Source organism: Lytechinus variegatus, chromosome 6, assembly GCF_018143015.1.
Source record: "Lytechinus variegatus isolate NC3 chromosome 6, Lvar_3.0, whole genome shotgun sequence".
Lineage (NCBI taxonomy): Eukaryota > Metazoa > Echinodermata > Echinoidea > Temnopleuroida > Toxopneustidae > Lytechinus > Lytechinus variegatus.
Window position 1 is genome coordinate 34884256 of NC_054745.1, and position 18310 is coordinate 34902565.

The following is an 18310-nucleotide window of genomic DNA, read 5'->3' on the forward strand; positions in this document are numbered from 1 at the left end:
CAGACAATATGGAATTTTACCTGAACATCTAATGACAAAGGCAATAGATATTGAAATATCGATTTTTCCACTCTGTGTTAATATGATAGTAACCGCAAAATCTTGATCCTCATCACGTGATGTCACTGGTAGAACGATCATGTGTTTCAGTTTGCTTTGAATGTTTTTTAAGAGTAGAACCTGTAGTGTGCAATCAGAATGAAGTCTTACAGGAATATGTACAATGAGCTTCTTGCTGGAAATATCTTGATTGGTATTTTCCCCAACCCTTTCCTTAAAGCTACTTGGTTCTTTGCTCGATTTTTACACGTGTAGTTCAACTATGAAACATGAAAAAGTGCAGCTCAAAGGAAGAAAGCTCTCTCAAAGGTAGTGTCTTTTTAACACCCCTGATTATATAACAACTATGATAATGAAGATTATAACATCTACAATTTAAAGAGTAAGAAAGGAAATAAATGTTACTTCTTTATCCTCTTATCTTAAGAATCGAAAAATTATATTACAAATAACGATATATGCGGATACACATTCGTCGAATTTGAAGCCGCATCCGAAACAGGCTTTTAAGCCGTCTTCACACCTAATAGATGGATGGTGATAAAAATAGGCCCAAAATGGACTGAAGATCATTATCCCCCTGGCAGACATAAACCGGCTTCACATTAACTATTCCTGTGATACAAGTTGCATAAATATTTATGTCAACATTTAACATTATTGGACAAATAAAGTTTAGTGGTCGAACCGGTCTGAGTCCACTTGGGGTGATAGGCATCTAATTGCAGTATTGACGTCGGCCTCAAACCTCATTCAAAGATCCGACTTTCAAAAAAGGGAGGTGATACACATAAGCCGAGCCGCCTTAAACTGCCAAATTTCTGGTGTTGATTTAGCACCAGCCCGGAATCTATATCATGTCCACAAGAGAGAAGTGTTAAACAAAACCAGTTCCGTTTTGGTCTAACACCAGATAGGTGTTTAAACAACACAAATTAGTATTAAAACAGCATCGGTTTGATTCCAAACTGAAGTTGTTTCAATACTTCTCTGGTGTGGACATATACAGATTCCGGGCTGGTGCTAAATCAACACCAGAGTTTTTGCAGTGCATAAGCCGGCTTCAGTACACTTTTGGCGTATCACCAACCTATTAGTACTTCGACAAGAACATCCTTTTTAATCACTTACTCTTCTGCTTTCATTTCCATCATCACGAAAGGATGCCACACTAACATCACTTGATTTTGTCGCAATGTTGAATGGAACTGGAATATGAGCCTTTCTGTACAACCTCTTTTCCTCCTGTCTTTGAATCTCCTGTGAAATAAAGAGTTGTAGACTCATTGAATACTTGTGTATTATGCAGTAAGTCGAGAGACATCGGACAAAAAATACCATTTGATATAAGAAATCGGGATATTGAGAAGACAATAAGTGATCAGCCAGTAAAATTGCATGATACACTTAAATATAATGCCTCTGAGAAACAATCTGAACTGTTGTCAATCTTCTATATACGCCGTTGGTCTAGGAAATCGCATAATCATTTTATCATTCCAGGTTCCACGGCATTTTCTGATTCCTTGAAAAAATAATAATTTGACACAAAGAGGAAATTTGTCTCATATTGCAAATATGAGACAAATTTTTTTTACTCATCAAAAAATTTCTTCTGAATTCTTATTGATTCAATCAAATATTTGTGAACTTCATACTTATCCACGGTAGTATTGATTATTTTAAAGTCAATATTTAATTTTGTATATAGTGTATATACATTTGTGTTACAGTGTTTATATCTATATAATTGTATAGAATTTTGCTGATTATTTTACTCTATTTGTGTCATATTACCCTTGTATAAAGTTTTAATAGGGGGTCTACATTTTACAAGCACTGCTTTTTAGTAGGCCCCTCCACTTTTTTTCTTTTCATTGTACGTTTCAGTCCTGCATGTGTTATGCATTTTTTTCATTGTAAACATGATTTATCACGAAATGTACTTTGATGATTGTGGAATATGAATTTATCAATAAATAAATAAAATAAAATAAATAAAAATATTTAGAAGAAGACTAATAAAATAATGGCATTTTGGACAAAATAGGGAGTGTGCCTACACATTCCTATATCTCCAGAACTTGATATTTGCAATTTGAAATAGCATTACATTGGACCAGTTAATGAAAACTGGGGGAAATATGATATATGACACTCGAGCACAACCACTGGTTTATTTCTGATAGGTGTTGTTCCTCTGTCGTTCCTCGTTCTCGGAAAGTCGAGAAATAATGCACAGATTTTTTTTCGAAATCCGAAGCCAAACTTATTTCATCTGAGGCCCTTATTCCTTCTGCCACACTGACATAAACACCCCCATCTTTCACACACTCTAACACCCTCACCCTTACTTTTAAATGCCCATTCACCTCACACACTTCAAAACCATCTATCCTATGCAACATGTTGTCCCTCACCTCTTCCATCCCTGGTAGGTTGGCATGAACATGAAGATGAATGTCAACATCTTGTCCTCTCTCTATGCTGTCTGGGATGTAAGGAGAGCATAGAAGTTTCTGTCGAATCACCTGTTGTTCTAGAGGAATCAGAACCCACCAGTAAGCGCAGTGTGTGATGTAGAGCTCGAGGTGTCTCTTGAACACTTTGCAGTATGGTGGCTCGTCCGATGAGTTGGATGTTCTTCTTCGCGAAGTTACTGGTAGGTCTGGATTTAAGAAGGGACAAAAAAATCGTTAAAGATGTCTGTTGAAATGGTGAGAGATTCTCATCGTGATGATGGAAATGAAATGACGGTTTTAAAATATGGTAACCAAGCTTGATTGAGACAAATAATGTTGAAGATGCTGAGAATTTCGCATGGAATATATTAAATCACACTAGAATAACTTACCCTTAACAGGGTCCCATACCCGAGAAACGATGTCCGGCTTCACTAATTCTGGATTATTGACCACTGAAGAGTGTGGTATCCTGATCTTAACAGTTTTGTTGAACATCATGTTAGGAGGATCACATCTGATCCCGTAACAAGCCACTGATTCATCTTCTTGGAGGTCGATAGCGGGGAGCTCTTGTAAGACTGTAAGGGTAATCTCACCCTTGTCATCATGGAGAACAGCGCCAGGAGGGATAAAGATTGACACGTCATGGTCTCTTAAATCAACGTTTTGGTTGTTAGATGATTTGGCTCCAACGGAACGATAAAAAGTACTTGGTGGTGCATCTATTGTTCATTTTTAAAAGATAGTTAAACAGCATTAAATATCAAACTAGATGTTAAAATGTAAATACAAATTTACGTATGAAACAAAATACGGTAAATTAAAGAATCTGCAATTATCATTGCGAATTGTTTGACCAATTTTAGTTACATGAACATTACATTTTCTCTTTCGTGTTCACGTTCGGAACTGATATCAAATACTTTTACTACCTTGAAATTTCCAACTAGACTGTAATATTGAGAAGAAATTTGTCAATTGAATGTTTCATACCTGGAGATGGAAACAAATTCTAGGGGTTGAATTTAATGGGGAGCAATAAAAAAAAAATGTCTGAAATTTCAAATCTTACCTTTTGAATATACAATATCCTCTATAGGTGACCTGAAATAAGATAGATATCATTTTTGCATACTTTTATATCTAACTTCATCTATTATAATAAATTCATGCATTTCATTACATTATGCAATTTACAATTCACCAAAATGACTACGCGTCAACTTCTGTAAAAGAAAATATACGGTTTGCTGGGATTTGTTTACCTAATGGGGCTTCGTGGCCTCAAGTGCTAAACCAGAGCTTCTGTGAATGATGTGCTGACCGGGCTTGTCCCTTAAATTGTTGGTGAACGAAGCAGCAAGCAAGAGGCCACCAGGCCTCATCTGGCGCAGTTGAGAACACCAATAGTTCATGCAATTTAATGTATATATTATATACTTTTTTGTTATTTAAGATTTATATTTATTTTTTTTTATTTCTAACAATTGTAAGCATTGTGATACGTTTTGTGTATAGCGCATATAAATAACCCTTATTATTATTATTATTATTATCTTTATTATTATCATTATGTATAATCAGATAATATAGAAGTTTAAATGCCGAAATGAAAGTACTTGATTTTTGGAATGTGAAAGAAGTTTGTAAAAATGTTTTCACGAAAAAAATCAATCAATCAATAAAAAGCACAACATACATTTTCACTGACTCTCATAATACATCTCATAACTTACATTAGAACATTTAGCTTGCAGTTTAATACAATAAAACCAAGTGTCTATCAAAGAATACAACCTTAACAAGATCATCTGATGGATCACATGATCCTTAGCATAGTCGATTGGTAGATTGCCTGCCTCGTCCTTTATATCTAATCTGGCTCCATTGTCAAGAAGATAAAACACCAAGGCCTTCTCAGGAGGTAACGCACCATTGTAGTATTCATTGGATATCTGTAAAAGGAAAACATGAATCTCAATTTCTTGTCTGGGCTACGTTCAAACCAAAATCAAAAGAATGTCCTTTCTCTGTTGATAAATTTCTTAGCCATTCAAAAAGTTTGTTAGTGTGTACTTTGTTCCTCAGTTCTTGATCTAGAGATTTGCAAGAAACCTTGGAAAATATGTCCAGCTTTCCTTTAGCATCAACTATGTTTAATGTTATTGATCCATCTTGAAACCATTAAATTGTTAAGAATAATTTCCAATAGTATGCAAGGGAATATTAAAACACTTTCATCATTTGACTAGATATGCATAAAAAACAAACAGTTTGTTATAAGCTTTTGTTGAGGTATGTATATGCCTCTCTTAATTTGAATCCACTGTGTAGTGGCACAATAGGGAATTCATTGGCGAAGACATTAATAATATTAAAGTGAAAGGCTGTGTTACGGGGTGGCATGAACAATTGGTGGAAAAAGAGGGGAGGGGGGATTAGAAACAAAAAGAAAGATGATCAAAAACTCTCACTCCTGTTAACTCTAAATCTACATTTACTCCTAAAATCTGTTCCAAGACGTCACCTTTTTTAACGTTTCAGTTTCATTCACAATTCTCTCATTCATGTAGCATAACTTGATGGCTTTGTGTAGACACGTCTGGCCATCAGTTGATTGGGTGTTCAGATCACATCCATCACATACTAATTTCTCTACTAGGGATGCATCACCGAGGAGGACAGCAATGTGAAGAATCGGTAGATTATTCTGATGGATTGAAATATGGAATGCGTTTCTTAAATTGATATGTCAGCCCAAATTGGCCGAATTATCTTAGTATGTGTAATCCTACCTAACAGCATAGATGAAAATAGATTTTTAAATTTCTTTTTCTGTTGATATGCCATTCACAAAATACATTACATCAATATGAATTGGAATATAATTTTAAAAATTATATCCTACGTTGTAATCTAATTTACTTTACATTTTTGTCGAAAGCAGATTTCTCGACAAGCCTTTGAGATTTCTATTACGTTCAAACACATTACCATAACTCAAAACATTAACATATCCCATTTGTCCTAATTATTATTGAATCCCTTATTATACAATTGTTCAACTGGAGTTAAATGAATATTAAACACTACTAAATTAATACTATACTACTACAGAAAATATTAACTGTAATATTATTCATGATGAGGATGATCGTAATAATTATAATATTAATACCTTTGAATTCCAATCAGCAATGAGTAGAGCGGTTATATCCTTGAACCCGAGAGTCAATGCGTGACGTAAGGGTGTCTGACCAGTAGTGTCCTCTGAACAACATGCTCCTCCTGAAAGGAGGACTTTAACAAAATCGAAGCAACCATGTTTAACTGCAGTGTGTAATGCTGTGTGACCCTGGCCATTTTCTTTATTCACTTCAGCTCCTTGATAAAGCAAATGCTGGGTGATTTCGAGGTGCTCTCCTTCAATAGCAAGATGTAAGGCAGTGCAGCCATCCATATCCACATTATTAACCTCAGCTCCTTGACCAATCAGGTACTCGCATATATCAAAATGGCCGCCTTCAGCAGCAACGTGCAAGGGGGTCCATCCCTGATTATCGGTTTTATTGACCACAGCTTCATGACAAATGAGACACTTGGTGACTTCAAGATGGCCTTTCTGAGCAGCAATGTGCAAAGCAGTTCGACCACTACTATATCTATCATTCACCTTAGCACCTTGACTGATCAAATATTTGGTGATGAATTGGTGACCGTTTAGAGTAGCACTAAAGAGGGTCCAATCATCGTCATCTCCCATTCCAACCTCAGCTCCTTCACTGATCAGATAATCGCACATGTCAAGATGACCTTTCCGAGCAGCACTGTGTAATGGAGTCCAACCATTATAATCCCCTTTATTCACCTCAGCTCCTTGATTGATCAAATATTTGACGACATCAAGATGACCTTTAGGTGCAGCACTGTGCAATGGAGTGAAAGCATTATTATCTGCTTTATTGACATCAGCTCCTTGATTGATCAGATATTCACATGTACCCAGATGACCTTCTTGAGCAGCACTGTGTAATGCAGACCAACCATCATTCTTTCCTTTATTTATCTCAGCTCCTTGATTGACCAGATATTCACACGTATCCAGATGTCCTCTGTGAGCAGCAAGATGTAAAGGTGTCCAGCCCTCATTATCTCCCTTATTCACCTCAGCTCCCTGACTAATCAGATATTTGGTGACCTCAATATGACCATTAAAAGCAGATTCACGCAATGCGATGTAACCCCTACTATCAACTTTATTTACCTCGGCTCCCTGACTGATCAAATATTTTGTGACATCAAGATGACCGTTAAGTGCAGCACTGTGCAATGGAGTTAAACCATTATTATCTGCTTTATTGATATCAGCTCCTTGATTGATTAGATATTCACATATATCCAGATAACCTTCTTGAGAAGAAGAATGTAAAGGAGTCCAACCCTTATTATCTTCCTTATTCACTTCAGCTCCCTGACTAATCAGATATTTGGTGACCTCAATATGACCATTAAAAGCAGATTCACGCAATGCGATGTAACCCCTACTATCAACCTTATTTACCTCGGCTCCCTGACTGATCAAATATTTGGTGACATCAAGATGACCTTTAAGTGCAGCACTGTGCAATGGAGTGAAACCATTATTATCTGCTTTATTGATATCAGCTCCTTGATTGATTAGATATTCACATATATCCAGATAACCTTCTTGAGAAGAAGAATGTAAAGGAGTCCAACCCTTATTATCTTCCTTATTCACTTCAGCTCCCTGACTAATCAGATATTTGGTGACCTCAATATGACCATTAAAAGCAGATTCACGCAATGCGATGTAACCCCTACTATCAACCTTATTTACTTCGGCTCCCTGACTGATCAAATATTTGGTGACATCAAGATGACCTTTCCGAGCAGCACTGTGTAATGGAGTCCAACCATTATAATCCCCTTTATTCACCTCAGCTCCTTGATTGATCAAATATTTGGTGACATCAAGATGACCTTTAGGTGCAGCACTGTGCAATGGAGTGAAACCATTATTATCTGCTTTATTGACATCAGCTCCTTGATTGATCAGATATTCACATGTATCGAGATGACCTTCTTGAGCAGCAGTGTGTAATGCAGTCCAACCATCATTCATTCCTTTATTTACCTCAGCTCCTTGATTGACCAGATATTCACACGTATCCAGATGTCGTCTGTGAGCAGCGAGATGTAATGGAGTCCAGCCCTCATTATCTCCCTTATTCACTTCAGCTCCCTGACTAAGCAGATATTTTGTGACCTCAATATGACCATTAAAAACAGATTCACGCAATGCGATGTAACCCCTACTATCAACCTTATTTACCTCGGCTCCCTGACTGATCAAATATTTGATGACATCAAGATGACCTTTAAGTGCAGCACTGTGCAATGGAGTGAAACCATTATTATCTGCTTTATTGATATCAGCTCCTTGATTGATTAGATATTCACATATATCCAGATGACCTTCTTGAGCAGCACTGTGTAATGCAGACCAACCATCATTCTTTCCTTTATTTATCTCAGCTCCTTGATTGACCAGATATTCACACGTATCCAGATGTCCTCTGTGAGCAGCAAGATGTAAAGGTGTCCAGCCCTCATTATCTCCCTTATTCACCTCAGCTCCCTGACTAATCAGATATTTGGTGACCTCAATATGACCATTAAAAGCAGATTCACGCAATGCGATGTAACCCCTACTATCAACTTTATTTACCTCGGCTCCCTGACTGATCAAATATTTTGTGACATCAAGATGACCGTTAAGTGCAGCACTGTGCAATGGAGTTAAACCATTATTATCTGCTTTATTGATATCAGCTCCTTGATTGATTAGATATTCACATGTATCCAGATAACCTTCTTGAGAAGAAGAATGTAAAGGAGTCCAACCCTTATTATCTTCCTTATTCACTTCAGCTCCCTGACTAATCAGATATTTGGTGACCTCAATATGACCATTAAAAGCAGATTCACGCAATGCGATGTAACCCCTACTATCAACCTTATTTACTTCGGCTCCCTGACTGATCAAATATTTGGTGACATCAAGATGACCGTTAAGTGCAGCACTGTGCAATGGAGTGAAACCATTATTATCTGCTTTATTGATATCAGCTCCTTGATTGATTAGATATTCACATATATCCAGATGACCTTCTTGAGCAGCACTGTGTAATGCAGACCAACCATCATTCTTTCCTTTATTTATATCAGCTCCTTGATTGACCAGATATTCACACGTATCCAGATGTCCTCTGTGAGCAGCAAGATGTAAAGGTGTCCAGCCCTCATTACCTTCCTTATTCACCTCAGCTCCCCGACTAATCAGATATTTGGTGACCTCAATATGACCATTAAAAGCAGATTCACGCAATGCGATGTAACCCCTACTATCAACTTTATTTACCTCGGCTCCCTGACTGATCAAATATTTTGTGACATCAAGATGACCGTTAAGTGCAGCACTGTGCAATGGAGTTAAACCATTATTATCTGCTTTATTGATATCAGCTCCTTGATTGATTAGATATTCACATGTATCTAGATAACCTTCTTGAGAAGAAGAATGTAAAGGAGTCCAACCCTTATTATCTTCCTTATTCACTTCAGCTCCCTGACTAATCAGATATTTGGTGACCTCAATATGACCATTAAAAGCAGATTCACGCAATGCGATGTAACCCCTACTATCAACCTTATTTACCTCGGCTCCCTGACTGATCAAATATTTGGTGACATCAAGATGACCTTTAAGTGCAGCACTGTGCAATGGAGTGAAACCATTATTATCTGCTTTATTGATATCAGCTCCTTGATTGATTAGATATTCACATATATCCAGATAACCTTCTTGAGAAGAAGAATGTAAAGGAGTCCAACCCTTATTATCTTCCTTATTCACTTCAGCTCCCTGACTAATCAGATATTTGGTGACCTCAATATGACCATTAAAAGCAGATTCACGCAATGCGATGTAACCCCTACTATCAACCTTATTTACCTTGGCTCCCTGACTGATCAAATATTTGGTGACATCAAGATGACCGTTAAGTGCAGCACTGTGCAATGGAGTGAAACCATTATTATCTGCTTTATTGATATCAGCTCCTTGATTGATTAGATATTCACAAATATCCAGATAACCTTCTTGAGAAGAAGAATGTAAAGGAGTCCAACCCTTATTATCTTCCTTATTCACTTCAGCTCCCTGACTAATCAGATATTTGGTGACCTCAATATGACCATTAAAAGCAGATTCACGCAATGCGATGTAACCCCTACTATCAACCTTATTTACCTCGGCTCCCTGACTGATCAAATATTTGGTGACATCAAGATGACCTTTAAGTGCAGCACTGTGCAATGGAGTAAAACCATTATTATCTGCTTTATTGACATCAGCTCCTTGATTGATCAGATATTCACATGTATCGAGATGACCTTCTTGAGCAGCAGTGTGTAATGCAGTCCAACCATCATTCATTCCTTTATTTACCTCAGCTCCTTGATTGACCAGATATTCACACGTATCCAGATGTCGTCTGTGAGCAGCGAGATGTAATGGAGTCCAGCCCTCATTATCTCCCTTATTCACTTCAGCTCCCTGACTAAGCAGATATTTTGTGACCTCAATATGACCATTAAAAACAGATTCACGCAATGCGATGTAACCCCTACTATCAACCTTATTTACCTCGGCTCCCTGACTGATCAAATATTTGATGACATCAAGATGACCTTTAAGTGCAGCACTGTGCAATGGAGTGAAACCATTATTATCTGCTTTATTGATATCAGCTCCTTGATTGATTAGATATTCACATATATCCAGATGACCTTCTTCAGCAGCACTGTGTAATGCAGACCAACCATCATTCTTTCCTTTATTTATCTCAGCTCCTTGATTGACCAGATATTCACACGTATCCAGATGTCCTCTGTGAGCAGCAAGATGTAAAGGTGTCCAGCCCTCATTTTCTCCCTTATTCACCTCAGCTCCCTGACTAATCAGATATTTGGTGACCTCAATATGACCAATAAAAGCAGATTCACGCAATGCGATGTAACCCCTACTATCAACTTTATTTACCTCGGCTCCCTGACTGATCAAATATTTTGTGACATCAAGATGACCGTTAAGTGCAGCACTGTGCAATGGAGTTAAACCATTATTATCTGCTTTATTGATATCAGCTCCTTGATTGATTAGATATTCACATGTACCCAGATAACCTTCTTGAGAAGAAGAATGTAAAGGAGTCCAACCCTTATTATCTTGCTTATTCACTTCAGCTCCCTGACTAATCAGATATTTGGTGACCTCAATATGACCATTAAAAGCAGATTCACGCAATGCTATGTAACCCCTACTATCAACCTTATTTACTTCGGCTCCCTGACTGATCAAATATTTGGTGACATCAAGATGACCGTTAAGTGCAGCACTGTGCAATGGAGTGAAACCATTATTATCTGCTTTATTGATATCAGCTCCTTGATTGATTAGATATTCACAAATATCCAGATAACCTTCTTGAGAAGAAGAATGTAAAGGAGTCCAACCCTTATTATCTTGCTTATTCACTTCAGCTCCCTGACTAATCAGATATTTGGTGACCTCAATATGACCATTAAAAGCAGATTCACGCAATGCGATGTAACCCCTACTATCAACCTTATTTACCTCGGCTCCCTGACTGATCAAATATTTGGTGACATCAAGATGACCTTTAAGTGCAGCACTGTGCAATGGAGTGAAACCATTATTATCTGCTTTATTGATATCAGCTCCTTGATTGATTAGATATTCACATATATCCAGATAACCTTCTTGAGAAGAAGAATGTAAAGGAGTCCAACCCTTATTATCTTCCTTATTCACTTCAGCTCCCTGACTAATCAGATATTTGGTGACCTCAATATGACCATTAAAAGCAGATTCACGCAATGCGATGTAACCCCTACTATCAACCTTATTTACCTCGGCTCCCTGACTGATCAAATATTTGGTGACATCAAGATGACCTTTAAGTGCAGCACTGTGCAATGGAGTAAAACCATTATTATCTGCTTTATTGACATCAGCTCCTTGATAGATCAGATATTCACATGTATCGAGATGACCTTCTTGAGCAGCAGTGTGTAATGCAGTCCAACCATCATTCATTCCTTTATTTACCTCAGCTCCTTGATTGACCAGATATTCACACGTATCCAGATGTCGTCTGTGAGCAGCGAGATGTAATGGAGTCCAGCCCTCATTATCTCCCTTATTCACTTCAGCTCCCTGACTAAGCAGATATTTTGTGACCTCAATATGACCATTAAAAACAGATTCACGCAATGCGATGTAACCCCTACTATCAGCCTTATTTACCTCGGCTCCCTGACTGATCAAATATTTGATGACATCAAGATGACCTTTACGTGCAGCACTGTGCAATGGAGTGAAACCATTATTATCTGCTTTATTTACATCAGCTCCTTGATTGATTAGATATTCACATATATCCAGATGACCTTCTTGAGCAGCACTGTGTAATGCAGACCAACCATCATTCTTTCCTTTATTTATCTCAGCTCCTTGATTGACCAGATATTCACACGTATCCAGATGTCCTCTGTGAGCAGCAAGATGTAAAGGTGTCCAGCCCTCATTTTCTCCCTTATTCACCTCAGCTCCCTGACTAATCAGATATTTGGTGACCTCAATATGACCAATAAAAGCAGATTCACGCAATGCGATGTAACCCCTACTATCAACTTTATTTACCTCGGCTCCCTGACTGATCAAATATTTTGTGACATCAAGATGACCGTTAAGTGCAGCACTGTGCAATGGAGTTAAACCATTATTATCTGCTTTATTGATATCAGCTCCTTGATTGATTAGATATTCACATGTATCCAGATAACCTTCTTGAGAAGAAGAATGTAAAGGAGTCCAACCCTTATTATCTTGCTTATTCACTTCAGCTCCCTGACTAATCAGATATTTGGTGACCTCAATATGACCATTAAAAGCAGATTCACGCAATGCTATGTAACCCCTACTATCAACCTTATTTACTTCGGCTCCCTGACTGATCAAATATTTGGTGACATCAAGATGACCGTTAAGTGCAGCACTGTGCAATGGAGTGAAACCATTATTATCTGCTTTATTGATATCAGCTCCTTGATTGATTAGATATTCACAAATATCCAGATAACCTTCTTGAGAAGAAGAATGTAAAGGAGTCCAACCCTTATTATCTTGCTTATTCACTTCAGCTCCCTGACTAATCAGATATTTGGTGACCTCAATATGACCATTAAAAGCAGATTCACGCAATGCGATGTAACCCCTACTATCAACCTTATTTACCTCGGCTCCCTGACTGATCAAATATTTGGTGACATCAAGATGACCTTTAAGTGCAGCACTGTGCAATGGAGTGAAACCATTATTATCTGCTTTATTGATATCAGCTCCTTGATTGATTAGATATTCACATATATCCAGATAACCTTCTTGAGAAGAAGAATGTAAAGGAGTCCAACCCTTATTATCTTCCTTATTCACTTCAGCTCCCTGACTAATCAGATATTTGGTGACCTCAATATGACCATTAAAAGCAGATTCACGCAATGCGATGTAACCCCTACTATCAACCTTATTTACCTCGGCTCCCTGACTGATCAAATATTTGGTGACATCAAGATGACCTTTAAGTGCAGCACTGTGCAATGGAGTAAAACCATTATTATCTGCTTTATTGACATCAGCTCCTTGATAGATCAGATATTCACATGTATCGAGATGACCTTCTTGAGCAGCAGTGTGTAATGCAGTCCAACCATCATTCATTCCTTTATTTACCTCAGCTCCTTGATTGACCAGATATTCACACGTATCCAGATGTCGTCTGTGAGCAGCGAGATGTAATGGAGTCCAGCCCTCATTATCTCCCTTATTCACTTCAGCTCCCTGACTAAGCAGATATTTTGTGACCTCAATATGACCATTAAAAACAGATTCACGCAATGCGATGTAACCCCTACTATCAGCCTTATTTACCTCGGCTCCCTGACTGATCAAATATTTGATGACATCAAGATGACCTTTACGTGCAGCACTGTGCAATGGAGTGAAACCATTATTATCTGCTTTATTTACATCAGCTCCTTGATTGATCAGATATATGCATGTATCCAGATAACCTTTTTGAGAGGAAGAATGCAAAGGAGTCCAACCCTCATTATCTTCCTTATTCACCTCAGCGCCTTGACTAATCAGATATTTGGTAACCTCAATATGACCACTGACAGCAGAACCACGCAATGCACTGTAACCATTATTATCAACCCTATTCACATCAGCTCCTTGACTTACAAGGTACTTTACTACCTCTACATGACCCACTGATGAAGCGTTTGCCAAAGGCAATAAATTGTTTTCCTGGGTACAATGTACATCGGCTCCTTCTCTGATCAGGTATTTCACCATGTCAATCTTGCCATAACCGGCAGCGACGTACAAGGGTGTCCATCCTTTACTATTGACCTTATTCACACTGGTGCCTTGACTGAGGAAGTGTTGCACTACATCCTTGTGGTTATTCTGTACAGCGCTGAGTAATGGGCTGTAGCCTGTGTTGTCCTCTTTTTCCACTTTTCCTCCATTACTGGCTATTACTTTGGTTGCTTCAAGGTTTCCATACGATGCAGCAAGATGTAAGGGTGCGAATCCATCTCCATTCTTCTCCACATCAGCCCCACGCTTTCTGAGAAAACCAACGTCATTATCCTTGTCACTTTGTGTGGCCATGTGCAAGGGAGTGTTTCCATTTTTGTCTGGTTGGTTAACGTTTGATCCTTGTGGTACTAGGCCTTTGGCAGCTGTTTGAATTTGTTGACCCATACCGGCCGCTATATCAGACTTCATCTAGCATTCTAGAACACAGCTGATGATCTTGGGTCGTACATGAATGTGAGCAATAATTATATTACGTTTATTTTATTCTTCTCTATTGATACGTTTGAGCCTTTTTGTAATAAACTTCCAATTGAATGTGGGTCACCTAAGTTAACTGCAATCCAAAGGCATTGATTGCGTTGATCAACACTGGTCAATGACACAGCCCGACAACCTATGGTTTACTGAAAATAAGTTATTTCGGTTGCTGTAATGTGTTTCTAGTTTGGTCTGATTGATTCTATGTTTAATACTCGTTGTAATACAAGTTCAATTGCTTGTAGATCACCGCAATAGAAATGCAAAGATCTTGAATGTGTTGATCAATACTGTCCAATGACTGACATCATGCATCGGACTCCAGCTGATATTCTAACAGAGCCCGACAACCTTATGTCTGGGGTAAAATTCAAATCAGGTTTTCGCTGGCAGAATGCATTTCTATTGTGGTCTGGATGAGACTCCAAAATACTGCTTGGAGATCATCCCGTAACAGAGCACTCTCAGGATTTTATTAAACCATACCTGTATACAGACCGTCGTATGGGATCACGCATCACTCTTCGCCTAGGTTGATACATCGATCTTTGTCTAATTGAACTTCAGATGAGTTATCTTGTTAGTCAAACTGTGTTTCCATGAGGGTATGATTGATTCATGCTTGATCCTTGCTTTAACAAACTTTCAACTGTTTGATGATAACGCTGCGATACTCCACTCTGAATACCTTGATTCTGGAGAGTAGTAGGTCTACCGGCCATAGTATGGTATCACGCATCGAATCGACTTTGCCTCATACTCTACAACACAGCCAGACTTCCGCAGGGCTAACGAAAACTTCCAGATAAATATATTCGGGCCATAATTATTTTAGTTCATTGCAACGTTGTCAAAGACATCTATGTTGAGGTTGATCAGAATGAAGTTCTTGAATCTGTTGTTCCTATTTACCACAATAAAAACGCTTAGGCCTACTTTTACCTGTACAACCGTTGATACTACAAAAAAACAGCAGAATATTCGCGAGGCACGTTTTAAATCATGGCAGTGTTTGCGCTATGGGAACCAACACATTTCAAAATTCATTAATAGTGATTAGTGAACTTTAGATCCATAAATCTATGTAAACAAAATGATTAACCTAAAATGTTTATCATCTTTAGTTTGCTTTGAACGCAAATGAACGAACATCATTATAATACTGGCTGAATAACTTTACATCTTTACTGATTAATCATGATTTTTTCTTGGATAATTTATTATTTCAGCTAGGTTGAATTACTTAAAGGACAAGTACACCCTACCAAGAAGATGATACGAATAAAAAGAAAAAAAAATCTGACAAGCATAACACTGAAAATTCTATCAAAATCGGATGTAAAATAAGAAAGTTATGACAATTTAAAATTACGCTTTATTTCACAAAACAGTTATATGCACATGCTGGCTGGTATGCAAATGAGGATACTATGACGTCATCAAATCTATTTCTTTTGTATTTTATTACATGAAATAAGAAATATACTTTTTTTTCCTCATTGTAAAGTGATACTATAATTAATTCTTCCCTAAACATGCGGAGTTAACACTTCGTAATACTACAGTGCGTATGAAGAAAAGTTTACCCTTTGAAAAAGCCCTGGGGATTAAAAAATATACACCATGTGGGTAATTCTTTCACATATAATCTTGGGTTTGGGTCTCATCTATCCGATGAAATTAAAAGTTTTGACATAATGTTACACTTGAGTGAGCACTGTCAATTTTTGGAAAGCTCGCAGAAATCTGTTTGCGCAGAAATGCTCGTTTTCTCGCTGTATCAAGGAAAGGGCAAACTAAAACTCACCCTGCAAAACATTTCTCATACATTTCCCTAACACTTTTGGTCAATTGAAATAAAAAGGATACATTCAAGCCTTTTGTAACAATGTTGCAACCCAAATTGAAATTTCAACACTTAGTAAGCACAACCTTTACCCTTTTTGTGCCAGCTGCATCTGAGGAAATGAATCTGAACAAAATCTTATATCAGACATCTGCATTTTTTTCATTAAGTTTTTATCATTTAAAGAGGGCTTACATTTCATTTATCATTTAATAATTGTTTCTCCCACTTTTCCCAAGCTTGACAATGATTAAAAAAATGAAAGTCAAGCCTAAGCTATGTCATGTAAATCACAGCTCAGTGTAACGCAAATATCGTCACAATGGCCATGATGGCCTTGGTGTATGGGGCGTGGGGTGTGGAGCAATGCACTCTTCGAAATGTTTTGGGTAAGGAAACAAGTTAAAAATGGTAAAAGTTATCTTCTAATCAAGTTTACTAGTTAAATTTAACATGTTCTTCATGATTAAAGTCTACTTTTATTCGCATAACTATTTCAAAGCTTTGCGCAAATCATTTTTCACTAACTTTTCAAAAGTGAATGGTGCTCACTCAAGCAGAAATATTTTTCGACAGTTATATCTTCATTTGCTTAAATGGATCTGTACCTATCCTAAAATATGGAGAAATGTTCAGGATATGACAAATGTACAATTTTACAGGATTTTTTCCAAGTGTAAACTTTTTTTGATACGCACTGTATATGGTTCAGTTCAAGTTGGTCGTTATTGTCAAATCTATAAAAAATGAAATGTTGTATAATTTAAACAATAAAACACAAAATAAATGAAGAGCTCACTTGCAAAAGGGGTTAGGTCCTTTTTTCAACAAATTTGATTTTTATGTCCTAATGTAAAGATTTTTAGTAGCTCTATAAAGTGATACCAAGGAAAATTTGAAATTCCTATTAAAAAGTGAACTAAAATGGCAAAGAAAAATCACCTTTTATTTAAAAAGGGGTTAGGTCCATTTCAGTTTAGTTGCAAAAGGGGATAGGTCCACACTTATTTTTTTTTTTAATAATATTGAAAAAATATAAAGACAGGTAGATTTCTCTTATACCCAATTTCATGTTCTCATAGTAGGGTTTCATGAAAATTCAGTTTCGCAAAAGAATGTTGCAATATGGGGGAATTGAAAAAAATTATTTTCTTGGAGTGGACCTAAACTCTTTGCTAACTCTTCTGAAGAACTCATTTGTCAAAAGGGGTTAGGTAAATTTTTCATAAAATTTTATCGTTTTCTTTCTCTAGACCTCTAAATTTTTGGTCACTCTGATGATACCAAAGACAATTTGAAATTCAAATGAAAACATGAATGAAACTGGCAAAGTAATATCACTTTTTTCAATCAAAAGAGATTGCATTCATTTCAGTTTAATTGCAAAAGGGGTAAGGTCAACAATGATACTTTTTTAGATAATATATAAAAAAATAAAGACAGGTAGATTTGTTTTATACCCAATTTCATGTTCACATGATAGGGTAGTACACAATGACAAGTCAGTTTGTCATAAGAATATTGCAATAAGTTAGAATAGTTTTTTTCTCGGAATGGTCCAAAGTGGACCTATCCCCTTTTGCAAATAAACTCTTTAAATAGTGAGTGATGGACATCATCGGCTAAATTACCTAGTTGTGCAAATCAGAAAAATAAGCGAAACTGTAAAATGTCATAACTTTCTTAATTCACATCCGATTTCAATGAAATTTTCAGCACTATGCTAGTTAAATTTTTCGTTAGTTATTAAAGTCAGAACTTTCCTGGGGTGGACTTGACCTTTAAGAACTGCAACTGAATGAGCAAGAAGGAACATTCTGGAAAACGTTGCACAGTTTCAATTTCAGATGATCACAAGTCAAAAAACATTTTTTTCCAATGTTTTTTTTTTCGTTGATCATTTTTATT

At 37.1% G+C, this 18310-nt stretch overlaps 1 protein-coding gene across 1 annotated transcript; it reads right to left on the bottom strand.

The window, feature by feature from the left end:
• Positions 1 to 419: 419 nt before the first annotated feature.
• Positions 420 to 14487, bottom strand: LOC121417761. The gene is made up of 7 exons (XM_041611494.1): positions 5704 to 14487; positions 4323 to 4480; positions 3598 to 3629; positions 2915 to 3247; positions 2409 to 2728; positions 1192 to 1320; positions 420 to 428 (listed from the first exon to the last, which is right to left on the bottom strand). The coding sequence occupies exons 1-7, from the start codon at positions 14485 to 14487 to the stop codon at positions 420 to 422; spliced, it is 9765 nt and encodes a 3254-aa protein (XP_041467428.1).
• Positions 14488 to 18310: the final 3823 nt, after the last annotated feature.

Coding starts and splice junctions, on each gene's coding strand:
- LOC121417761 (XM_041611494.1), bottom strand. CDS start 14,487: ATGAAGTCTGATATAGCGGCCGGTATGGGTCAACAAATTCAAACAGCT. Junction 3,630..4,322: donor CATCAGATGATCTTGTTAAG/GTTGTATTCTTT, acceptor ATCTTATTTCAG/GTCACCTATAGAGGATATTG. Junction 2,729..2,914: donor GGTATGGGACCCTGTTAAGG/GTAAGTTATTCT, acceptor TCTTAAATCCAG/ACCTACCAGTAACTTCGCGA.